The sequence below is a fragment of the Pithys albifrons genome, chromosome 13 (assembly GCF_047495875.1).
Source record: "Pithys albifrons albifrons isolate INPA30051 chromosome 13, PitAlb_v1, whole genome shotgun sequence".
Lineage (NCBI taxonomy): Eukaryota > Metazoa > Chordata > Aves > Passeriformes > Thamnophilidae > Pithys > Pithys albifrons.
Genome location: NC_092470.1, coordinates 12,873,391 through 12,899,108, shown reverse-complemented (window position 1 = coordinate 12,899,108; position 25,718 = coordinate 12,873,391). Strand labels below are relative to the sequence as shown.

The following is a 25,718-nucleotide window of genomic DNA, read 5'->3' as shown; positions in this document are numbered from 1 at the left end:
GGTGACTGCACTAACCAAAACATCTCTTCCCCAGAAAGTGCACACTGTAAATGGCAGGGAAGGCTTTTCCCTCTCTTGTTGACTTAAATTCAGAGACATGCTGGAGGTCTAAGCAGCTCTTACATGTCCTTGATGGCAAAGCAGGTGCATGAAGAACCATTTTAAAGGATGATGCAGGAAAAAGAGTAAGATGTAGCAGAAAGCATATTTATTTCACCACACTCACACAAGTTTTTACATCTTTGTATACAAAGAAGACTAGACTAAAAACTGTTTTCTTGAAAAACTATTCCATAGAGTAAGATTTACCATAGGAAGCTTTGTGTGCAGGTCCATGCCCTATAATAAAGTACAGAGACAGAAAGCAGAGTGTGTTAACCTTGTTAAATAATGGAGTTACAGCATTAAAATCACAACCTGCATTTGAATTCCTAATTCAGAAATTATTTTTGTTTTTGTAATTATACATAAAAATCCATACTAATGTCTGACATTCCTGCAGCAACCAGCACCACAGGTATTTCCTAAGGATGAACACAGTACTGCACATAAGATCAGGTGCTGATTTCCCAAGAGAATGCTGTGAGGCAAACCAGTCCTAGAGAAAAGCAATGTCCTTATGGCTGTCAAGACAAAGCTACAGAAAACATTATTTACCCGTTAAAGTCTTTCACCGCAGGAGACCAAAAAACATTCAAGTACGTTCAAAAGAGTCATTTCAAGTGCAGTTTATAAAACAGCAAGTAAAGTGCTTAATCCTCTTTATTTATTGCCACAATGTCAGTTCACTTTGCTTCGTGACACTAGAAATCACTGGGTTTGGTAGAAAGAGGGGAAAGGAAGAGAGTCTTATCTGCCAGCCCACAGACCTGTGAATTGATTTGTACTGCTGGACCCCGACTTAGAAAAGAGCACTTAAGGCATACTTACAATCAGTACTGACATCTGCTGGAACAAACAAGTGGAACCCTCCACACAATCCAATTTGTTCTGACTTTTACCATTTCCTAGCTTAGACCCACTGAAGCATCTTAGCAGCTCTACAAGTTCTTCTTTTGGAGAAAAAACACTGTTCCACAGGAGTCTACAGAGTTTCAGAGACCAAACAGAGGTGACCTGCAGTGCTAAGTGGGTTTTAGCAACACTCTCCTTTACAGACATTGACAAAGTGTAGCCAAGAACAGATCCAGCATATGCATCTCCTCCTGCAGACAGCCACCAATGCTGCCTCCAGGATTCTTCAAGCCTCTGGTGGGATACTTTTTAAATATCAAAATGAAGAATTTCATATTAGAAAAGAATTTATTGTTCTGCATGGAGACAGGCAGAAAATGTTGTTTTAAAAATTTATTTTACTCAGTTGCTTCATGTCACTTTTCTTAAGTATCTTTGCTGACTGAAAAGTCCTGAGGTCAGCCAGCTTCGTACTTTTACCCTCAAGCTGCCATGTTTTTTAACTTCCCTCAGCTGGTGATGTCAGCAACTCGTCTTGTCATGCTTTTAATGTCTTAACAGCTTTGGTCAGGTTAGTGTAAAATCCAGATATGCTAGATGGAAAAAAGGAATCCACCACTGTCTGGGGAAGGTAACCACCGAGATCCGTCTGAAAGAAAGTGAGGAGCTGAGTCCTGTCTGGCTCCCTGCAAAGACAATGCAAGTGATTTTACAACCAGCAGCTTAAGAACATTAAGAACTTCTCAGCGACACTTACATGCATTGAAAGAAATATTTCTAAGAACCTTTTTTTTAAAGAAACAGTCAAATTTAAGTGAATGTAGCTATCAAATTACAGTCTAACTAGGCCCCAATTAGCTACAGGTTACTGTTTATAAATTATGGTAACATATTAAGCAACCAGATACTCATTTCCCAAAAATTAAGACCATACTTGTGTGTTTTCCTGAATTTCTGCTTAAGAGGTCAGTGAGAATATTACCATGATGACAGTTCCTATAACATTAGAGACTTCCCTCTAGAAAATGAGGAGGGACTAATTCATTGCACAAAAATGAGAACAAAAAGAGCACTCAGTCATAATGGTTACCAGGAAAACAGAAACATGCCAATGCCAAGAGGCTACAGGTCACATATGGCCACATAAACACACACAAATACACACAAACATACCACACCACGGATAAGAAGAGCTTTAGAACTCAAAACAGTCAAACAGATCACGTCTTACCCTGGAACAGGTATACAGATACAACCACAGGGGTAATTAAAACCTCTCACAAAATCTGGTCGGGGAGGACATAGTGGGTGTTCCACATTGGTGGCTGTAGGAAAAAGCATTGAAGGAAAGTGTTATTCTTACAGAAGATGGGAGAGTGCTTGGCAGTTGGAACACTAGCCAGGAAACCAACTCACCATTTAAGATGTATTTTAAAAGAACAGCAATATAACTCTGAGTGTGGGGCTGAGCCATACAACTGGTCAGGAAAGACCATTAAAAGGAACCACTCTGGTCTCAGAATGGAGAAATCAAAGAAGGGTTGAATCTTGAGGTAATTGTTACTGAGTTCTGAAGGAAGCATCAAGACACTTTGAGAAAGTTTCATTCAACCCATGCTGTGGGGCCACTGAAGTTACTTCCAATAAAACCACATCACATGGATAGACTCCTTGGATGCCGAGAAGGTACACTCTGGCAAGTATATAATTCCTAGCAAGGCATTCCTGAACAGGATGGGCAAATGGGACATCTGAACATTGAGACAATAAAAGCAATGACTTGGAACAGTTAAACAACAGGGTGAAAGTGAAAAAAACCAAAGAAATATCCTTCCATACAGTGGTAGTCCCTTAAAAATCAGGACTTTTTTTTTCCTAAAAACAATCATTTCCATATACAGGAGTGGTACATTTATTCAATAGCTTCATCAAACCTATGAACAGTGCAGAAAATGTTAAAATGGGTTTAGCCTAAACAGGACTTCTTTTACAAAGTTTTGCAAACTCTTAACACAACAAAAACACCCAAAAAATACCCCAGAACTTAATAGTAAATTTAATACTTACTCAACCTCAAAAGCATATCAAGGGAAGAAATTAGTCAACAGCATCATCATTATCTCAGTGCTAAGATGATTCATATACACTCAGAACAACAATGTGGAGAGACAATTTCTATTTTATCTTCTGACCAGTATCAGGTCAACAACCACTGAACAGTATGTTACTTAGTTGTTATATTTGTTTCTGGTAGCTGCTGGTTATCCTCTAACATGACATGAGCCCATTGGGAACACAAACCCTTACCAGCAGACAGCATCGTCCCATCTTCATATTGCTTCATTGCTACCACATCCACAAATTCTCTTGGTGAAATAATCCTCATGAAAGCTGAAGGGGTTGTGGTTCTGCATACAGAGATAGTCTGGAAGTCAAAAAACAGTTATGTAAGTGGATGCTTTCAGAAGTACATCAGAAAGTACCTGTACTTTTTGGAACTCTCTCAGTTACAATTTCTAAGCTCCATCCAGGAGTTCTACTACACCCTTTGCTGAAGAAAATGTAAATCAGCACAGACAAAAGGCACTATCCTGCATCAATGAAGGAGAGTTTAATGGAAAAAAAAAGAGTGATGTATTGCTTCCAGGCTGATTAAGGACAGATACCACAAGGGATGCTGAAAGGCAAATCTGGCACATCTATGCTCATAGGACAGGTAAGATCCTTCTCGTTCCCAGGAAGGCAGCACAGACAACTTCTTTGTGTCATATACACAAGATACAACTTGATAACCCTGTGGTGACAGGCTCCCCAAAACAGACGTTTCTACCACACTATTATGTGCTGGCAAGCCTATGAATTTCCAGTGGCAGGTTGCAGCACTCCTCTAAGATTCCCACAAGGAAAATAAACTTCACAGGTCTTCCACAAACATTTCTGGGACCGGTTGAGTTTGCATCTGGCTGCCTCCAAGCACCTACATACACTTCACATTTGGGGATCTAAATCCAATACCTTTTAATTAAGTTTCTGACATGCTCCAGGGGAAAAAAAAAAGGAACTAGACTGTATAATTACAGTAGCAGAAGCTTCTGCCCTGTTCATGTGTCATGCTCCAAGTGCAGCACCTCCCTTTTAATGTCAAAGTTGCACAAGGCCAGCCAAAGGCAGAGAGTGACATGCAGTGCAGAGCATCGTGTGCTGCCATGGTGTGAGATGGGGCCTAAATTAAGGACTGGTGACACAAACGCTTCGCTGCTTAGCTAAGTCTATGTATTCTCTAAACCTCTTCCTCCCTCACAGACAGCTTACTAAAAGTAACCATGCTTTGCTCAATTTGCAGCATTAACAGCAATGCAGTCATACATTTGCATATTTTAAGTATGCAATATTAGGCCAAGAATGTATCAGTAGCTCCTTTCAGAAAAATAAGCCGGTCTTTATAGATATATGTTTATATTCGTATGCTATTGTTTATATATATATATATGTTGATAGAGTACATACAATTTACGGAAAAGAAAAAAAAACAAACAAAAATTAAAGGCAAAAACGGTTTCTTATTCCAGTATTGTCAGCCTGACCCAGTCCAGAGACACTGGATAACTTCCTAAGACCTCTCTGCCTCTCTGCACAAAATACCGGCTGTCTCCAGAGGCACAACAGGAAGGCCTGTGCAGAGCCCAACGCTGCCGAACACACACTCTGCATTACCCTCACCAGAACAGTTTTTCAGGAACTTACATCGGTGAGGGCTTCGATGACCTCGAACTCCTTCACGTTTTGGTCCCACTTGGTCCTGAGCCCGCCGGCCACGGGCTTGATGCATTCCCAGACATTCCGAGGGCTGCCGGGCAGGATCCCCTCTCCCCTGTACCTGCGGCGGGACCAAACGAAACCACACCGTGCCTGCCCTGCCCGGCCCCGCGGGCAGCATCCCGCACACCCCGGGCCGAGCCGTACTCACAGGTTACCGGCGAACTCCGCCGAGGGTCTCCAGGACACCGCGACCTCGCCCTGCGGGACGGGAAGCGTTCAGTGCCCGAGCCGAGCCGGGCCAGCCCCGCGCCCGGCCCCGCTCACCCACCGTGCTCCGGCAGCCCCTCCATCCGCTCGGGTCCCGCTGGTACAGCCGCAGCTGCTCGGCCGCCGCCTCGGCGCGCTGCTCGCGGTCCATGGCGGGGAGGGCGGGGCTGCTCCGCCGCCTTTGAGCGCCCGCACCGCCCCTGGGCCGATGGCGGCGCCGCCCTCTCACCTGAGCGGCAGCGCCCCAGGCACGGCGGGACCGGGCCGGGTCGGGCTGGGCAGCAGGGGATCCTCGGGAGCAGCGGGGAACAGCCGGGGATGGCGGGGCCGCCCACGCGGCCTGCGGAGAAACGAGCCCCGGTGCTCCGGGAACGGCTCTGGGACCGGGGACGGGGCCCTGCCCTTCCCTGGAGATTGATTCCATCCCAGGGACATGGGAATGGGGGTGTTTGTGCGTGTGTTAAAAATCTTGGGCACACAAAGAGAGTGTAAAATTGCAGTGTTGTGTGGAAAACGGTATAGAATTCGATTAGGGGTAATGAAGCAAGTTTTTTAAAGGCCGTGGGTTAAAAGTTTTCCTCTGAGGAGGTTATTGAGCTGGGCTGAATCCCATCAGGACATTAATAGGGGATCTAGGATTTAATCTAGAAGGCTGGCATGTGTTGCTCTTACCCATGCAGAACTTTCTAAAGAAACTTACTGTTCTTTGTTTTTCCTGATTTGTTGGACTTGGAGCCACAGCATATTCTAATAAGGCACATCAAGATGTCACACTCAAGTAGTAACTCCATTTGTAGAAAGCTGATTCCATGCTGAATTTATTCAGTGGAAGGATCTTTAGTTGCAGCTGTGTGAGATAAAGAGAGCCTCATCTGATATGTTTTTCTGCTAGTTTAATTGAAGTGCCCCATGTACATGGCTTTTAATTTCCAGCAGGTGGATTTTTGTTTTTTAACAGCATAGCAGTAAGCAATAAATTGGAATAATTTTCCCAAGTTTGGAACATATCAGTTGTGATATTAAAGCAAGAGACAGTAAAACAAAGCTAACTATGCTTTTCCCACCTCCAAGTGGTGGCATACATGGTTGTTACAAAGACAATTACTCTCTGATAGAGCTCAAGCACCAAGTTCAATAAATGCACATACAGCTGTTTGAAACACAAAAAGGTTGGGATGCTTTCTCAGACATTTGAGCATACCAGTTCATTTGGCTCAGACATACTTAGATCAACACTGTTTTTTGATTTCTTTTTGGTGAGATTTGTTCCAGATTTTGGATGCTTGTCCTTGCTGTGAATGACTTGGATGTACTGGTCGTTGCTGCTGTTCTGTGGATCACTGCTGGATTCAATGGAAATGGAATCAGACTCTGTTAGAGACTGCTCCAGCTTTTGCTTTGATTTTGGCTTCACACGTGGCTCAGGATAGTTCAGGTGCACTTTCTTGTAAGCGTATGGATGCCTGTCCAGGTCCAGCTCAAAACCATCATCCCAGGATTTGCAATGCACTCTGGCTAGATCTTTGCTCATAAGAATGTGGCCATCAGCACGTTCCCCAATGTAAAACCTCGGTGCTGGGCAAAGGTCAGACAGTGAGCGAGGGCGGTGGGATCTGCTCATGAATTCTCTCCCAAGTTCTTCCTCATCATCCTCATCTTCACTGGGATGAGAGGAATACATATCATGTGGTGTTTGAACCACGTATCTTCTGACATGACGTGGGTACAACTCAATGATGTCTCCTGCTTCCTCCTTTCTGAACCGCCTTTGGAGTCGGGAGGTAGAACGGAGCGATTTTTTGCGGGACTCATTTTCATTAACCAGAAAATACCTGGCAGAATATGGTCTACATCCCACAAAAACAGGAGGCCCTGCCCCAAGGGCATCCGGATTTACCTGCCGAATGGCTTTTCTGAACAGAGGCTCAGAGTGAACATCTTCAGGGCGCTTTTGGAAAGTCCCTGGTGTGTAGGGCTTTGTTTTGCAGAGCTCACTTGCACTCCTGTGTACAATGCTTGGGTATCTTTAGGAAGGAAAAATTAAAAAAAGAAAGAAAATAATGAGATTCACACTTATCAATTAATGCAATTAAAATATATAAAAAATTCATTGCTCTGGAACTCAAACACTAGGTTGAAAGAGTGGAAATCATTGTATTTCCACTGTTCCAAATTTTTAGAACCATTTTGAGAAACATACCCTAAACATTAGGAGATATATTTCTTCTTCCCTGGGAAAAGGCAGCAGACAATTGACCTCTCAAGTTACATTCCCTTTCTGTTTTCTTATTATTCTGAGAACTGTTCTTTATCTGATCACTTGGAAAAAAACAAAGGTAGCTTAAAGCATCTGTTGGCTGATGTCCCAAAGTGGTTGTCCTACAACTAGACCTACACAGGTTCCCTCACTCTTACTGTGTCTTTTTAATGGAAACAGTGTCCCACACAAACTATTTTAGTTATGTGCCAGAGGGGAAGTTTAGTACTTACCTTTGCTCAAGGTGTGTGTGAACTCCATCAACTAGGTAATTTCGAAAGGTTTATAATCCCATCTCAATTAAGGGAGAGTTAGGGAGGTGGTGTCACCAGCAATATGAATAGTACCTCTGAATGAATTTGCTTTTAAAAAATTTCTCAGCTATCTTACAGCTCCAGACAGACTGTATGCACAGTTATTTTGTAAATAAACACAGCTATTTTGTAAATAAACACAAGTATGTCATGGAGCTGCTGGAATAAATGCCATTTCAAAAGTAGACTTACCTGTTTGTGATACAATCATTTCTTGGTTTCTGTACACTTGTTATGGAAGGAGCTGGTGTTAAAGAGATTGAAGTTGTGGGAGTTGTGGTGACAGGTCTTGCACCATCAGTTGATGGCATGGTTTGGGGCACAGACTGGGAGATAGTTTGGATTCTGGTGCCTTTGCTCACAGGAGATTCAAAGTTCAAGACACTGCCATTCTTTCGGGGAGTTGAGGACCGAACAGAAGACTCCTTGCTGATAATATCTTTTTCATGGTCTGGTCCCTTGTCATTACAATCCAGATTTTGGACTCTGGCTAGAGAATGGAAATTATTACAGGAACTATCCAAGTCTCTAAATTTAGAAGCGGCCATGTAAATGCAATGCCTCAAATCCCCCCTTCAGTCAGGGATCCAATGCCAATAGAACCCACCGTGTTCAGGAAAGAGAAACTGGTGTCACACTGGGAGACATGATGATAAGGGGATGGACCCTCATACTATGGTACATGGCAGATGGAGTATGTTGGACACAGAAAAAACACTGGATGTTGCATGGTAGGATTCCAAAATGGGCAACAAGCCAATAACTCTATTCAAGAGACCCCCTTTGGTTCACAACATACACCCTTTCCCATATGAAGGTGACTGAATTCAGCAAACAAGCACTTGTGACTGTACTGGTCACAGCCAAAAGCTGATTTGGTTTCTGTAACAGGAAATCCCAGTTAGGACACATACCTCATTACCCTGAATAGTCACTCCTGATCACTACATTGCTAAACATCAGGTATTTCTCCATTTATGTATCCTCACATAAAGGGTGTCACAGTGGCATTAACATCCAGCCATAAGGCTACTGAATCCTGTCTCTTTGGCGTGGAAAATTTTTACTTATTACTTTCGCTGGGAGTTATCAGAAGGATGGCATCCTTCCTGTGGTGTATCATGGCTAAGGTCTGAGAAGTGGAATTTGCACATTCAAATTTCTTCAGGTATCGTTCACAATAAAGTCTGAAATCTCATGGCTGATGAAATATTCAGCCATCTCAGGCCAAAGAATAGGGGCCATTTCTTATCTCTTCTTCAGCCTACCAGCCTCTGAATTGTATGAAAGGTCTGGCATGATTTGAATTATCAAAGATGGCTCCCAGGTTCTGCCTTGTTGGTGATGAAAGCAGAATAGCCAGTCCAAAGATTGCAAAAGAATTTAGGTTTAAATTATAACACCTTGTCTTTCAGTGCTGCCAAAATTAAGTCAAGCTAAGATTAGAAAGCATCTGAGGACGATTCTGCCAGAAATAGTTTTTAAAATGTAGTTGTACCTCCCTACATGTATGAGAAATCGAAATCGTTTTGCGTACAAATCCGTTATTAAGTGGCATTTCTAAAGCTCACTTACCTACTGCCATCTGCGCCACCTTTTTCTTATCTTCAGTCCTTTCCTAAAATACAGTCAGAAGAATTAGAAGCAGTAAATTATTATCGATTTAGAGAGTAAATCCACTTCTCTGTAAAGATGAAACAGACAGGTTTGGTTTTGCATTGTGAAACACTGAAAGTGACTTTAGAGATTTAATTAGACTCGTACTTTACTGAAGACCCATCAAATTTATATAAAAGTGCTTTGCACTGTACTTACTGTTTGGATCTTCATTCTCAGTTGATTGTTGGTGAATTTTAATGATCTTGCAATACTTTGTAAGTAGTAGATTAGCATGCTAGAAGTCAAAGAGGTTATATGAGTCACTTCAAACAGTCTTGACAGTTTCCCTTTAAGAGTTTATAGGCCATCAAAACGATGTACAGGTTCAGTTGTTCTGTAGCATTTCCTTATACCACAGTAATTGATCCCAGCCTTCTTTCAAGCAAACACATAAAACAAATGACACTGAAAACAGATTTAAGAGCAGTTCTAATTTTACCTGTGGTTTGGTTTTTTTTGTTTGGTTTTTTTTTTGCAGTCTTTTCATTGTACATGGAACCCTGGGTGCATTTCTAGATTTTTTTTTTTAAATTCTGGACACGTAATTTTGATAAATATTGTCTTGTCTTTTTTCCCCAGTTCAAGGTTATGGAACAGGGGCACCAGAATTACAACTGAGATTGCACACTCATACCTACGTAATTTGTTGGCTGACTGAAATAACCCCTTGTTTACCCTGCCACAGTCAAGATCAGATCCTGGCAGATTATGACCTGACATAATGGATTACACTGACTTTCAGATGAAGTCTTATAGCTAGACTTCATTCCACAAACATTTACATGTGTGCTTTGCCATCAGTTTGAAGGACTCAATAGATCCACTGAAATGTCTAAGTATGTTCATATTTACATGACTGGGTTATCTTAGAGGATAACTTTAGAAACAGGAAGCATTGCCTTGATCTTTCTGATTTGTTTGTAAAGCCCACTAATGGAACAAACTCTGCCTTGGTCTTCAGTTTACAAGGAGAAAAATGGTGCAAAGGTACATGGAAGACAAAAGATACTTCATAGAAACAAAGTGAATTTCAAACATCTCAAAGTCAATATTAATTCCCAGCTGTGAACAATTATTTAGACTCTAAGTAAGGAAAGACTTCCACTGGAGAGTCTGCAGCAAGTTATATTAAGTTAACACTTAAGAACAGACAGTTATAATTGATTTATCTTGTTAGAAATCAGGATGACTGAGTAGCTTCTTTAAATGACAGACTGATCCCTGTTCATTGTCATAAACAGAACTAAACACCATGAGGAAATAGAAAATATATTTCTGAGGAACTCTTGAGAGGAAAGAACATTCTTAAACTTCCTGGAACCAACAGCACTGCAAGCCTTGACACAATATAGTCAACTTGCTCTAATACAGTATCCCAGAATGAGAAATTCCTTTTGATAATGCAATAAAAGTCTGTTTAACATACTCTCATTCCCATCTGATCCATATACTATATATATATATATTCAGTGAGGTGTTGGATGTTTTTGGTTTTTTCACATATGCTTAAAAAAATTGCAAAAATGCAGTGTTTGTTCCTCAGTATCAACATCTGACTTTCCAGAGATAAGGCCAGTATTAATATAATCAATTTGACTTGCCTGTGAAAAACAAAGTACTTACAATAAAAGTAGTAGTGCAGGGAGAACAACCACAGGACTGCTGATGTAGGTAATCACCTTGTTGAACCATTCAGGAAAATCCCTTTGAATCGTTTCAGAAACAATATCGTATATTTTTTCTTGACCACTAAAAGAGGTGGGGGGAGGGGGGGAAGGTAAAATTAAGTTGCAAGGAATCCTAAGTATATTTGTTAAGCAGTGTTGAATAAACAAGAAGTTTAATCCAAAACTACTTTGGAGCACCATAATAAAAAGGCGGGGGGGGGGGGAGGAGATAAAACCAACTTTCAACTTTTTCATTATTTGGTTTTTTAAACAATGTTTTTTCCAAAGTACAAAAACATTAACCAACCTTTGAGTGTGCTTGAATTGAGAAACAAAACAGTCATATGTGCGAGATTACGTAATGCAATGCAATGTGCCACCGAAACATAACTGAACTACGTATATAAAGCAAATTGACTCAGAATGTTGACATAGTCACCTTATTAAAACTTAAACTATAAAATACTGGCAGCAGAAAAGCATTGTCTTTTTTTTTTAATATCTGTAATTTGTGTATTATCAAACCTGATGAGATTATTGTAAGAGTTCTAACTCACCTGAAGGGACCACAGCTTAAAGATGGCTTATATCGGGCAATAGCAAAAATTGTTGGTAACATGCATAAGAACAACATAAACAGCAACATGGCCAAGTAGAAATTATTGGATCTGCAAAAAGGTGCAACAAGTTTCAGATTACACTAATCAGAGAGAAAAACAGCGGCAACATAAAAGGTGCCAGTCTGTATCTACCTATCAGGTTCAAGATCTACATTTCTGAAAGACAAAATCATTCTGCTATAATTAGAAAGTCTGGACAGAGCTGGTTTAAACAGACTCTTGGTGATCAAACCCCTATTCCTGCTGCTTTCCAGATACTGCTGCAACAGCCAGAGAACTGTTTACTGCAGCCTTTGATAAAAACTGACCTTACTGCCCAGTTGTGTTGGGGGAGAAAGAGAACAGTGGCAGAAATCAATTAATCTGCAAAACATGCTAGAAATAATGGATTCTTGAGAATTAAAGATGCCTTAAATTATTTTCATTTTGACTAAACAAAATATTCATCATGATAGAATAAAAATCGGAAAAACTGTTATGTGTTGCAACAGACAAAAGCAGATACACTTCACAGCTTTCAAAGAGGAAAAGATAGGACTTGCAACACTTCTAGTTTGTTGTGCTCCATCACATTTGTATAGAAATAAAGCAGTTATGTTAGGCCATATATAGCCATCTAGCAATAATCCCTGACATATTTCTCAGTTCTTGCATATCTTCAAGTACTGTGCTTCGCAAAACTGCCAGTTTCTCACTAACTATGTTTTTTTCCACAGACCTTTGCTCTCAGGATTTCTGTGAAATTTGATTGTCAACTTTCAGAGCTAAAATCTCCTCTAATTTTATTCATATGCACAAAAGACATTTCCATTGTCTGCATTTGCTTTATTCCCTATCTTTCATTCTTGTTCTGACTCACCGAGATGCTCTGAAAACCTGCTGATGGGGTACATTGCATGTTAGCACAGCCCAGCTCCTGAGATACATGAGTCCAATCAACTTGAGAACATTGAATGCTGGTAAGCAAGGTGAAAAGAAAGCTCCCATCCTGGAAAAATAGTGTCATGTCAATGCTCAGTGTTGCCAGAAGCCATTTGAATAGCAACAGGACATACTAAAAAAAACAAACCCCAAGAGGAAAACAACAGTTCACTATTAACATATGATATATTAATGTAAAGGACTGTTTTACCAATATCCTTCTTGAGTAGGTTTCATTAAAATCGTCAGATTGACTTAGCAATCAGCCAGCAAAGGACAAGAAAAACCAATTAAGGACTACATACCAGATCATTCCTTGGTTGTAGACCAAATGCAATACATTCTCTGCAATTTTGAATTCTCCATATTCTGGCTACAAGAAACACAGTCTAGGATGAATACCTTTGTCTTAATCTTGTTTTCAGATCATTTATTAGAAGCATTTGACTGAATTAGTTTGCAGACAGCATATAGCCTGAAACATCCAGATCAAATACCAACTTTCAGCAGGCAGTGGGAACACAGCAAAACCTACTCTGCGGTCAGGGATTAAATGAACTAATACCTCTCTAGTTTACTTCACTCCTTTAGTTAAGGACAAAGAACACTTCTCAGACTTTTATGCCAGCAGATTCTTGTTAACAAAGTATTACCCACTGTAATTTTCTTAAAGGGCTCTTTGCTATTAGTTACTGTTTCTTGGACAACTACCTTTGTTATGGGCAGATGTTACAGCTGCAGAAAAGAAGATGTGGGGAGCAACTCCATGCCCTCTGTCTCACCTTTGGCTCTGGGACTGCTCCGTGATTCATTTTGGGAAAACGCACCAAAGACATGGGAGTAGGCTAGAGAAAAACATTGTCTGAACATTTACCCTGTGCCCTCCAATTTAAACTCTCTGTGAGCTGTGCCTTTATAGATGATGCTAACAAGAAATTATTCATCTGTGGAAAGACTTTAAGAGCATTCAGTACTGAGGGAAGGAGCCTACCCATCTTCAGTGTCTTAGTTTGATAAAATAAGGACTGTACTTACAAACTTGCTTTCTAGATCCCAGCACCAGCAGTCACTTAAATATCGGACACATAGTCCACGGAAGAAATCAATAAGCAGGATGCTTGCGACTGTGAAAATCATGTCGATAATTGAAAGCTTTAGCATTTCCTGAAATACACATTGTTCACACATACTGAGTCATTCTGAAATCACACTGACTGCATATGGCTCTTTTGCATTTGTACTTGCATTTTTGACTCAGCTTGGTATTCTGATAAAATATGAATTGAATGTACATATCACTTCCTTTTAAGCTTTTCCTATTTGATTTTTCCCTTACTTGTCTTTGTTCTGGCAAAGAGAACAAATATAATCAAGTTTCCATGGTGTCTTCTATTGCTTGCAGCAATTAAACTCTGTCATGATGGTATCAAACTTTCTTTTTAATGACTGTTCTGTAAATTTATCTAGCAAAACAGAAATCGGTTGTTTTTTCTATTGCACCCAAATGTTTATAAAACTGAGTGTTGTAATACATACTTTCTAAGTGCTTAAAAATGAGAAAAATCCCATTATTCATACAAACCCAAACCCTCAATGGCATAAGATCATCAAGACATAGAAGAGAATAGTTTAGTGCTTACAAAGGAATGAGGTTATCCTATATTTAACTGAGCTTTAAAAATGCAAAATTAAATAGAAAGAGTTATCCAGCACATTCTGGGGAAAATTCCAAATATTCAAAATTCTCTATTTTCTATGAGACTGTACAATAGGAAGAGAGGCATACAAGAACAGAAGTCAGGCTGATAAACCAAGGAGGGGTCTTTTGCTCCCAACAATCAAACAAGACCTTTAATATGCTCACTCTTGAAAAAGGAGCTCAGCAAGTCAAGAAACACACCAGCATCATTCTTAACTTGCCCCTTTCCTACAAACTGATGATATTTTGAAGCCTTTTTCTTATTGTCTTTTCTCCCTCTGAGGAAGTGAAGAGGACTTGATCCTCTAGTGATTACTGAGGCGGAATGAATAGAGACTTCAGAGATACTGTACCAATAACCAAGAGCACAATCTCATGTTTGGTTTGGGTCTGCATCTCCATCTATTGAGGCAGCACCTGAATCTGCACAGGGTGCATGTTTCTGCTTAAATGTTTTTATAGTCATGTTTCTCTGAGTTAGTAGGATGTATCCTATTAGAACAGGATCCATGTCATGTATCTGTACAGATCTGCCTGTGCAGAGCTGAAGACAGAGACCAAAGCCTGGCAAAAGAACATTTGTACAACACTAAACATTGTAGACACCGAACAAAGTCCAAGCTTGTATCGGTGGCCTATGACTTTGCGTAGTCTTTACTCATTCTACACAATTCATAGCTAAATTAGCTGAATTCTGGAATTTTTACAAAGAAGAGCTCTAAAACTGAACACAGCACAACATGATTTTAATTTTTGTCAAAAGTGGATTTGGAAGAAGTTGATGACATAATAAAACGATTACGTACTTGACCAACATAGGTCTCCCAGCACTGATCCTGTGGGTTCTGGGTGTTAAAGGTTTGGTTAACAAGTGAGCCAGAGACTGTCAAGCCTTCAGTGCGATGCTCTTCTAGTGTGACAGTGTCACTTCTCATAGTTTGTACATCAGGAATAGTTAAATTGTTGCCCTTAGAAAGAGTTTTGGTTGTTAAGAAGCTGGTAGAATTACTTGCATTGTTGTTAACATCAGAGACCTGAAATAATAAATATCCCCAAAGTTACTTTTTAACTGTACGCAGCGGCTGATGTCTGAGCCTTCTACAGCATGCACCCACAGAGGCATTTCTTCATATATTTTCCAGCAGCACTTATGTGACTGTTAAGTGGCTGTCAATGTAGAGAGTCAGATAGAATTTATAAGAATTGAAAAACTCATTTTAGGTAGCTGAAAATACTTGGCCTAAAATGTTGGTTTGGGGTCTTTTTTAATAGTGCAGCAATGCACAGAAATCTGTTTATCTTGTTCCACCAGCAGTCAAATGTATCTAGTTATCCTTAAAAAATGTAAGTAGTTGTAAATGAATATTTCTAACAAAACTTTACAATCCTATCAAACTAGCATATACTTTAGTAAATTTCAAATAAATTTTCATCCCACTTCATGTAAATCACAATAAATGGAATGCTATATATGAAGTCTACTAGCTTTACACATCAGAAAGCATCAAGTTAAACTTACAGTGACGCTCATACTGTTCACTTTATCCAGGAGTGCAATGATTAAACTGTAGAGGTTTCCCAGGTATAGAACAAGAACCCTGAAAACAGGATAAAGTACAGGCTATCAGCATTGTTATCCCACTGAATTCTCATGCACTTTCTGGTTTGGCTGGACTAAAACATGCAACTAGAACATGCCTTGCCTCTTTCTCCCTTTCCCCAAATATAATGCTCATACCTGGCAAGCTGGAAGCGAAGAGTGGTCCTTGGATGATACATCTCCAGAGCGGCCACAAGTTCAAAAGCAGAGGGTGCAATCATTGTGATCAGTGACACAACTACACTTACCTGTAGAACAGAGACATTTTTGTAGTTTTTAATGTAGATCTTCTGTGGAACCTTGAGTGCTGATTGAAATACTGTGGGGGCACATGCCTTGCTGATTGCTCGTCTTGAAGGAGATGCTTTAAAATTTTATTATTGACATTAGTAATAACAGTAGTTATTATCCAAAATTATAGATCTGGAATACCACTCAGGACTCTTCATTTCAAATATTGCAGCTTTAGAGTTCTACTTTATTAATTGAAGTAAAAACTTTATATGTGGGAAATATGAAGCCAGCATCTTCCTCTGAAGTGAATGAGTGGCTTCTCCATACCTGATCACTTCCTACCCTCAGTCATTCCTGTGAATGGAAACATTCACAGATCATTCAGTATTCCCCAACTGGAAACCATTGCTGTTGTCCAAGCTGATTTCTTTGTAGTCCATCAGCCCAATGTTTACTCAGCTCAGTTATGGGCACAAAAGCAGAATTGTAAGTGACAGGAGAGTTTAAGTGTTGTCCTCACAAAACAGGGACCTGCTATAACTGCAGTCTCTGTGAAATGGGGACCCACAGCATCCCTCTGCCCACTTCAGCTCCACTAACACCTGGCTGCAGAGCACAGAGAGCAAGAGTGCAAAACCAGATCCAGGTAGGCACCACTCTGCTCACTCATTCCTCATTTCTCCTGGCTCATCTCTTGTGATTTACCCCTACATGCACATCTGCTACAGACAACCCTATGACAGTAATCCTGTGGCATAAAAACAGTGTACCTCATTTTTTTCCCAAAGAGTCAATTCCTTTTTGATGCGCTCTAACTTTTGGGATCGATCCACGACAAAGTAGATGATGTAAATACTTCCAGCAAGTGAGAGAAGCACAAGGATATTTGCAATAATTCTTAAGCTTATAGTCACTGCCCTAGAAAGAAAGAAAAATACAACCCATACAGTAGGTTGTCTTATGACACCAGAGTTCATTTCTAACATGGTTTAGAAATACAACACAAGCAGATTGGCACTGATATCTGCATTGAAACAGTGCTTTGAAAAGTACCTCTGATCTTATATACATACAAGTTTTTGCTTTTCTTCTTTTCCTGCTCTTCCAATATAGCTTCCTTAAAAGAAACATAGCATTACCATTTTAATAATGTTCAGAAAAATAATGCACATATCTTTCACAGAAATTAAAGTATACTAATTAAAAAAAAATCCCATCCTGGAAGTACAAGTAGAGAAATACCTCTCTGTCATCATTGCCTTCTAGCAGTGATATGTGAGCTTAAATAGTGAAGGAGATTTCTGAGAAACAAATACACAGTAAGTAAATACTTGTGCACTTTCAGTCATGCATGTTCAAGGGGGTATAAACAGGGTTTTACACTACCAAATTTTTTTGCAGTATGCACCTATAGAATCCATGTGTCACTAATATAATACAGAAATGTCAGCAAGTACAATGTACCTGCAATGCTGCACAGGTGTGATGCCAGCCCTCCCTAGGCAAATAGATCTGTAAATGACTACCAAAAACCAATAGAAAGTGCAGGGGAATGAGAGGAAAGATTTACATGGCTTACAGATTAACAAGCAAATCAACTTGAAATAATTCGAAGGTCAGTTGCTCACCCGAATGCTGTTGACTATGGCAGCAGTTTTGCTCTCTGCAGCCTCAGGGTTTCCTATCAAATAGTCCCAAGCACAGAACAATCTCCAACAGAAAGTGTAATTTTCATCAGAGGCACTTGCTAAACTCATTCTGGAGTTCTTTGCCATTCTGTAAAAAAACCCCAAATATTTAACTGCTGGTAGTGTATGAAAATGAACATGAAGAAAATGACTGGTTTGCTTCAGAGTTTTCAGATGTCTACACATTTAGAGTTATCAAAGGCTTACAGAAATCAGTGTCATTGTTGGCAGCTTTCTGAAGAACAGAAAACAGGGTAAGGTACAGCACATGAACTTCACTTTACATCTAGTGTAGAAGTCACTCACTGGAAGAGCATTTGTATATTTACAATCTTTGTAGCTGACAAATGAAGCCAATAAATCTCACCAGAGCTGTGGACTTACACATATTTCAGTTTTACAATCTCCAGGTAGGATGCAGCTGGAAGACAATGGAACTAAGTTGGCTGTTACTGTAACTATAAGCTAGTTTGGTGTAAGTAGTGACCATGCATAAGATCAGTTTGTTTTCCACATTGTTTTCATCTTCAAAATATGTGTTATTGTCAAATAGAAACCCAGTACTATTTCACAGACCTTGGGGAAAAACAAATAAAACCCCTCCTACACATCTCAGGTAGGCAAGGTGCTAGAATACTGCAAAGCATAAGAAATGAAATGAAGATGAATAGCATATGAAAGAAAGGGCATCTGAAAGGACAACGTTAAAGTGGAACTGTACGCAGCTAAGGAAAGAGTCACTGACCTAAGTTAGGAGAAGAGCTAATCATACCCAGAAATTGCAGATGTGTAGATCAATGTTAAACATACCAGTGACCTTGGCCCAAACCAGCAGGTAGAATAAAAATAAATGAAAAGGGAAGGGTTGACTTAAAAACTGAGAGTTATTACAAGCAGTGCTAAAAGTGGCCCTGGACTGCACTGTGCCAAATAAGTAGGTATCCAGAAAGGAAGGGAAAGCAAATCAGGAGAGGATAGAGTGACCTTGCTCCTTCTCCAAGCATTGCACATCCCTGGATTTATGGTCAGCACTGGCAGTTTTGCTCTCTCTGCTAGGTAACTCCTACCCTGGCCCTTCAACAGCAAAGAAATCAATGTTCCATTCCAACAGGGTGTCATGTACCCACTGAAGCAATGTAAATAATACTACACCTAAGAGGGAATTCTTATATTTGTATTTCAATAGAGGGGAATAATAATGCTGAGACCATTACACTTCAAATATAAATTTCTGTCATAGCAATATTTATAAGTGAAAAGAGGAGAACAGAAGGGATTTCCACAAGTGCTGGGCCTTACACTACATGAACACAAAGCACACAGATGATCATTTGCGCTGCCCTCCTTTTATAGACTGGGAAATGGAACAGAAAGCGAACTTAATATTAGCAAGGTAAAGAGCAATCTAGAACTAAATTCATTCTGCCTCCTTGATATTAGCAGGCTTGAACATTTTATAGAACCATGCAAAATAAACAGAGAGAAAGTGGCATAAATACCATTCTTGATTGCCTGAACACACAAGTTTATGAAGAGCAATAAATTGGGAGGTCTTACTTTTTTAGAAGAATGATGAAGCTGTAAGCAAACACTGCCATTCCTACAAGGAAGTAGGCAAGAGGCAGTCGGTACCCAGCCTTCCCAATCTTCCTGTCACGACCGTAGTAGCCATAAAACAAAACAGAGTACTGGAGATAGCCCTGCAAAGACCAGAGACCATCAGTAAGAGCAGTAACCAAAGATGATAACAGAACAGCGATAGCAAAACAATAAAGAGTGGTTTGAGTCTTGCCCCCAGTGACCAGATGGTGTCCAGGTCTTGAGCAGATGCAATGTGCTCCTTGGGAATGGTCTTGCTGACTGTGCTGCCGAACGGTGCTCCGGCCAGTAGCTGGGAAAGAGAGAGAAGTTCTCAGATTTGAGCCAGGGCTGCACAGTAGAACTCATCTAGAGTTGCCTGCATGGGTGGTACTATCAGGGGGGCAGGTAGTGTGTCAGAACTGTCAGCTTTAAAAGTTATGCTTGTTTTAATGTAAGCATTGTAAAATTAAATATGACAGTGTGCAATCTCAAAATGGTAGTTTGGAATTAAATTAATTTTCCTAAACAAAAAGTGAAAAATGAAAGTGAATTTTTTTTTCCAGTTTACTTTTTGTTTGTTTTGGGAGTATTTACTTTTTCTTTTACTGTATGCAGCAAGAAGAAAAATCAGATATTCCCATGTTTTCCGATAACATTATTAAAACATGGAGTAGGTGAAGGAACACAATGTTTATGAATAATTTAACAAAGTTAAATGAAAACAAAATCCTTACATTCATGCAAGAACTAAACAAAGCTGTGGATGTCCAGAACTTCCAGGAAATGCTTTCTAATGGACAACAATCCAGAGTTTTTCTGCCTGTACATGACACTAAGAGGGCCTGAACATACTCAATATCAACTACAGCTTTTAGGTCCTCTGTTTTAGTAATCAGATACAAACATATTTTCTAAAAGAATTAGGACCATATTGACAAAATATTGTCTCTAATACTAATAGCAAAAATCTGTTATCATTTGGCAAGAAAAACCTCTTAATAGGGAATTTATTTTAAATAATTCATTTAAAATTGTACATTACAAATTGATGCATGACTTTAAGTGTGGTGTTTGTTTCCTTCAGCAAGGAAAGTGCAGCAGTAAGCATTTCTCTGGAAATATTAACAACATGTTCTTACCTCTGGTAAGACTACAAATGCTCCTGTCATTATGGTAAGTACAATATTGATTCCAAAGAGCCATCTCAAGAAAATGAAGTAAGAGGCAACTCCAGATCCAAAATGACCTTAAACCACAGAAAACAGCTATCTGAGCTACATAGTCTATAAAAACTCACATCATTTATCCATGAAGTATTATTTGAACAGCAAACCAAAAGAGAAACCTCTCTTATTCACACAGGGCATAGAGCAAAGTAGAGAAAATAATAACATATAATTGAGGAAAATACAACTGCAAACAAATTCTGTTGGGGTTGTCTCATAATTATGAGCAGCATTTGTGCAAGAAGCTGCCAAACTGGGACACGTCATGGATCCATTTTCCATTACCACTGGAGCACAGAGGTATGACCTGACTCCAGATGAAATGTTAAGGGCTGCTTTCAAGTCCATTGAAAGACTCATGGGCTGATGATGCAGGTTACAACCACATTTAACTCTGGCAGATCTCAGGGCATAGGCCCAAGGATGATGGCTCAGGGACTGTGATAAACTAAAACTAATCTTGTTGTGTTTTCAGAACCACAATGGAATAAATATGACTATTTCAAAAATAACCCCTTCACTAAGAGGATTGTGCAGTTTCCAAGACACCCAGAAAGAAGAAAAAGCAAAGTTTAAATAAAATGTTCACTGCTGAAAATTTGCATTTAACTCCCTCCCAAATATTATTTATTTCAGTACATTAAAAATAAACCATAGGACTTAGCATTTTAGCAAGTGTTTTACTGTTCAATACAATTAAATCCTTATACTTACTCTCAATTTTCTTTATTCTCATTTCCCAAGGAATAAAGATTACCACAAAATTATATGCAAGTCGAATAAACTTCCTCCAAAGCTGAGAAAAAAAGCAGAGAAATGAGAAATATAACACTTCTCTGTGTAAAAACAAAACAAAACAAAAAACCAAAACCACAAACTGCGCAAAAGTATTTTGCTCATGTCTTATTTTGTATCACAAGAATTGTTACAAATATTCATGACTAAGGTCTTGGAGCACATCTGAGGGTAAGGAGGGGTAACCATGATAGGTTTTAGAAACAGATACAACGTGTAGGGGACAGGATGCTTTGACTCTGCTTATCAGCCAAATGCAAATAAAGATGGGTCAGAGCACCCCTTATTCACATCTGAGGGCACAGTCAGGAGCCACCAATCTACATTTTTGCATTTCAGTGTTGTAAATAGATTTGCTAAGATTTGATTAAAATTGAGTATTTTGCAAGTAAAAACCTTGAACAATGTATGTATCTTTAGCTATTGTAGGATTGTCTTCCAAACAAAAAGCCAGATACATTTTTCATACTAAACTATTGAACTGTGGCCCCAGAGTCTGCTGAAGTAGCTTTTCAGAGGATACTGCATTGTGCTGTTGATATCCCACTCCCATCACCCCTCCAGAAGGCATCAATATTTGTAGACTATCTGAAAAGAAAGCTTATACTGCATTAATAGAAGGATGTTCATTCCTCAACACATGAAATTAGTCCACATAAGCAAGCCACACACTTCTGTGAACTAGAACTGCAAATGGCTGTTGGTGTAGACAAGAGCTGAGATTTAAGAAAAACCAGCCATACCTCTGCACCAGCAGCTTGGTAACCTCTGGTTCTAGTGAGCCTCCCTTCGTACTTCAGCACGATCTCCTTTGCCTGCCTGCACAAGAAGAGGTTCATTCTACATTAACCCTGTTCCTCAGGCACCATATTTTGCACAAGCAGCAAATAGTAAAGTTGTCAGATGCTCTGAAATACGGCCATGGACTGTCTCACCATCAATCCCTTATCCAGGCAACGCTTATTTCTTTGACTATTCAGTTTTTGACTGATACTTTAAAACCACTTGGAATTTTCCCTGAGGGAACTCAAAACACTGCAGGGAGAGTTTTTGGTTCCTCTATTTCTGTTCTTTTGTTTCCAAGCCTTTCTTTTAAAATGGCATGGCACAAATGAGTAAAATAATAAGATCTCCAATACAGTCTGGTAATCTCACCTCTTCTGCAGATATGGTATAGCTCTCTTGTAAGATGCAAAGAGGTGCATGTTCATCTGGTCATATACAGTCTTTGACCTCAGCAGAAGGTGGATGGGGACCACCAAGATCTTATCAACAGGAGCAGGAAGGCATCAAGCCAGAGACTCTGTCTAAGAGAGAAAAATCTCTCTGCTTCCCACATTACACAAGGGCTCTACTGCTGGTAGGGATTCCTCATTACTATGTGGCCAGCTGAGCACCATAGGGGGTTTTGAGAGAAAGTTACCAGATGAAAAGGGGAAAAAAAAACCCTAGCATCAAACAGATCATGCAGTAAAAGGCCTCACATAGTTTAGATAAGGAGCCCACGTGACCTTTTATTGTAAATTTGGAATTATTAATTTTATAATTGCAATCCTAAACTCTGGAACATGTCTACACTGATCATATCTCTAAAACCTAGAAGTGTCTGGCATTCACTGTCAATATGTTATCTGATGATATGACCATCTTGTGTATTCATAGTATACAATTATCTAAAACAGTAGGCTGGTTCTCCTTTTTGGGACACAGTGAAACAATTTAGCTTAAAAATGCACTACAGAACATTATCAAAAGCTTTTCTCTAGACCAGTGAATAGCTGACATGCTGTTTTAGTGGTTAATAGACCAAGGATGACTTCTTGCTCTCTCTTTTGTGCTGTGACTCTCTAAAGGGAGCCACATGCATGCACAGGAGACAACTTCACCTACAGAATGTCCACTCGAGGCTGCTGCCTTCAGCCAGCTCTTGGATCTTCTGAGAGCATCCTCACGGCACTCTTTCCTAGCAGCTCTTAATCATTTCTGTGTACAAACCCTTCCAGTTTACACTGAAAAACTTCTGAGGCTGGAAGCACTGTCACAGTCAGTGAGCCTGAAAACCTTTGTGCAGACACCTTTACCTGAGCACCCTCAGCTTCTGCCTCATCGGCCACGGCCGGCAGCGGATATTGGACATAATCTCCTTCTGGTACTGGATGTTCTGAAAGATCTGCTCTGGGTCATGGCTCTCAGCCTTTTCTTCACCGATATCATCATCTGAGTTGCTGGCAGCCCAGCACACAATCCACGAGAGGAAAAAAAAACAAATTATTCCCATTCTTATTCTCAGCCAACCTATTAGAGCAATATAAGAGCAGTGAGCTAGGGAACGTGCATGACCTAATTTTTTTAAAGTTGATTAATAATTTGGATGAATTCCCTGTCTCCAAGATGTGCATCTTTCCCTCCCCACAACTTTCTGCTCAGTCATAAATTATCCTCTTTCCCCACTATGAGTCCCAGTCTTTTGTCTCCAAGTATTTCCAGGCATACAGCTTACAGATCACGCTAGCAAGATTCTCTGTATATTTTTCTGGAACAAAATGCCGTATAAACATTTCTAGCAAGAGCACATAACATTCATGTATTCATCACATCTTTTATTTTGATAGTAATAATGATAAAGTATTTTCTTGTTCGAAAGGGGGGAGCACATGATTCAATTCCAGTCACCCTTTGATCCTGTTCCCTGTGGAGGGGAATAGGAGTGTGGGACCTCACACAACAAGAGTTACTCATCCCTGTAAAAAGATTCATGTGCTTTGCTGCAGATTTCTATGAGTGATTATTAAATCACCTTTTCTGATGTCGTCACACATTTGCTAATCTACAGCTCTTGCAATTCCCTGTTAGTCTATGAAACAGCAGCAATATTCATTCTTACAGAGGCTTAGCTCTGAAAACCTATGGTGACTGTTTCTCCCTGAATGACATGAAGGGATCTGAAGGATTGCAACAGTCACCAGCCAGGTAGTTTCCTATTTGTATTGCTATGTACTTGGGAAAGTTCCCTGCAATTTTGTTGAAAAAGCAACACCTTTTAATAACTTAAAAATAAATCATAACCTAAACCATGCCACATTAGAACACTGACATACTTCATCAGACCTCTGATTAATCAAACCACAGTCCTGTCCCTTCAGTCACAGGGGCAATCAAGGGAAATTTATACAGGAAAAGAATAGAGGGATTTCTTACCCTGCTATACCCTGAACACATTGAAGTTGCTTTAAGTACAGTGTTTATGTTTCAGTATGAAGCGTGACTTTTGAAAAAATAAGAAAAAAAAGAAGAGGTTTGAAATACTGCTAAAAACAGAGAGAAGAGGGACTTTTCTCCTGCTCATTTCCAAGTTACCACACTCAGTCTAAATGAAAGTCAAAAGACAAGATCCCACTCCTGTGCTAGACAGAGCAGACTTCAGGGGAAGGGAGAGTCCCTTACCTGTGGGGCGGCTCCTGGTAGGCGTAGATGCCGGCATGGCGCTTTGCCGTGCGATACTTCTTACCAGCCTTGGCAGATTTGGCAGCAGGGGAGCCCATCGGTGCTGCCATGGTGGCAGCTGTCGCCCACCCCAGGTGCAGCTCAGCTGCGCTGGCAGGCAGCTCAGAGCTCGCCGCTCAGACGGCTCGGAAGCAGCCAAATGTTATTAAGCAGAGCAGAGAGTGCTGCGAGCCCTGCGGAGCACAGGATCACTGCCTGGTGCTCCAGCCTGGAGAGGACCTGCTGCCTGGCACTGCCTTAAAGCCACAGCATGCAGCAGCCCCACCACAGTGCCCAGATCAAGGCATGGAGCCATTCAAAGGTGGTCCAGCTGCAGCCCTTAATTCACAGCCAAGTTTCCCTTTCCATAGATGAGTTACTTGCTCTAAGCACCATCCCACTGCACCACACTGGCCTGCTCTGGGTGATGTTCCCAATGATTGCAGTGGATGCACTTTCCACATCTCTGCTTCACCTACTTGAGAGAAGGTTCTTGCTTAGGTAATGCAACACTCTTCACCTTTTGGCATTTACTAACAGTAAAAAGGGATATTCTCCCACAAAACTTCCTGATCCTCTCCTGGATAGCCCTGACAGAGTGGGATGCTGCTGCTTTCCTGGGTTTGGCCCTGACCTCTCACCATTGCCTCCATTCCTTATGCCTCAATTTATTGGCTTGTCTCTTGGAGGTATCACAATACCTTCTATTCGGACAAGTACAGATTACCAAGCAATTAACTTTTTCTTCATAGTTGCAGTACCTTAATTATGACCAGTTCCATTAATTATTTTATCATGTTTAACATTTACAACAAGCATTGACTAGATTATCAATATAATAATGGTTATTTCTAGAGCTAAACCACTGGAAAATGTCACTACCTAATGCTCTTTTCCCATTTCTTCAGCTCTACTACTTAATTTTACTACCAAACTAATTTGATGCTTAGAAAGTCGGAAAGAAAGGAAGAGTTTACAGTGAATTTTCTCTTGT

The 25,718-nt window shown here is 40.2% G+C and overlaps 2 protein-coding genes across 4 annotated transcripts; both read right to left on the bottom strand.

Annotated features, from left to right (window-relative positions):
- Positions 1 to 1,283: 1,283 nt before the first annotated feature.
- STARD5 (StAR related lipid transfer domain containing 5) lies at positions 1,284 to 5,165 on the bottom strand. The gene is made up of 6 exons (XM_071568159.1): positions 5,042 to 5,165; positions 4,922 to 4,971; positions 4,699 to 4,831; positions 3,262 to 3,379; positions 2,186 to 2,279; positions 1,284 to 1,640 (listed from the first exon to the last, which is right to left on the bottom strand). Exons 1-6 carry the CDS (start codon positions 5,129 to 5,131, stop codon positions 1,493 to 1,495), a joined length of 633 nt encoding a protein of 210 aa, XP_071424260.1. The 5' UTR covers positions 5,132 to 5,165; the 3' UTR covers positions 1,284 to 1,492.
- A 699-nt stretch (positions 5,166 to 5,864) lies between these two features.
- On the bottom strand, positions 5,865 to 24,915 carry TMC3 (transmembrane channel like 3). 3 transcript variants are annotated; one of them, XM_071568769.1, is made up of 22 exons: positions 24,686 to 24,915; positions 23,323 to 23,466; positions 21,985 to 22,060; positions 21,161 to 21,242; positions 20,360 to 20,466; positions 19,432 to 19,530; positions 19,197 to 19,339; positions 17,580 to 17,727; positions 17,025 to 17,068; positions 16,722 to 16,869; positions 15,856 to 15,965; positions 15,637 to 15,715; positions 14,924 to 15,151; positions 13,454 to 13,582; positions 12,724 to 12,791; positions 12,357 to 12,485; positions 11,435 to 11,545; positions 10,834 to 10,959; positions 9,367 to 9,445; positions 9,127 to 9,169; positions 7,744 to 8,041; positions 5,865 to 7,004 (listed from the first exon to the last, which is right to left on the bottom strand). In XM_071568769.1, exons 1-22 carry the CDS (start codon positions 24,793 to 24,795, stop codon positions 6,164 to 6,166), a joined length of 3,342 nt encoding a protein of 1,113 aa, XP_071424870.1. In that variant the 5' UTR covers positions 24,796 to 24,915; the 3' UTR covers positions 5,865 to 6,163. The 3 variants fall into 3 exon arrangements, with proteins under 3 accessions (XP_071424870.1, XP_071424868.1, XP_071424869.1); XM_071568767.1 differs by lacking the exons at positions 21,985 to 22,060; positions 23,323 to 23,466; positions 24,686 to 24,915 and having other exon boundaries at positions 14,924 to 15,085; positions 19,197 to 19,530; positions 21,161 to 21,238; XM_071568768.1 differs by lacking the exons at positions 14,924 to 15,151; positions 21,985 to 22,060; positions 23,323 to 23,466; positions 24,686 to 24,915 and having other exon boundaries at positions 19,197 to 19,530; positions 21,161 to 21,238.
- Between the last annotated feature and the right edge of the window lie 803 nt (positions 24,916 to 25,718).

Bases quoted from the DNA above. Each gene is read 5' to 3' on its own strand.
- TMC3 (XM_071568769.1), bottom strand. From the start codon at position 24,795: ATGGCAGCACCGATGGGCTCCCCTGCTGCCAAATCTGCCAAGGCTGGT. The intron at 22,061-23,322 runs GTAAAGGTGTCT...CTTCTTGTGCAG, and splicing joins CAGAAGCTGAGGGTGCTCAG to GCAGGCAAAGGAGATCGTGC. The intron at 11,546-12,356 runs GTGAGTCAGAAC...ACCTTTTTGCAG, and splicing joins CAGGTTTTCAGAGCATCTCG to ATCCAATAATTTCTACTTGG.
- STARD5 (XM_071568159.1), bottom strand. From the start codon at position 5,131: ATGGACCGCGAGCAGCGCGCCGAGGCGGCGGCCGAGCAGCTGCGGCTG. The intron at 3,380-4,698 runs GTAAGTTCCTGA...TTTGACTTCCAG, and splicing joins TCATCGAAGCCCTCACCGAT to ACTATCTCTGTATGCAGAAC. The intron at 2,280-3,261 runs GTAAGGGTTTGT...TTTTTCCTACAG, and splicing joins TGGGACGATGCTGTCTGCTG to CCACCAATGTGGAACACCCA.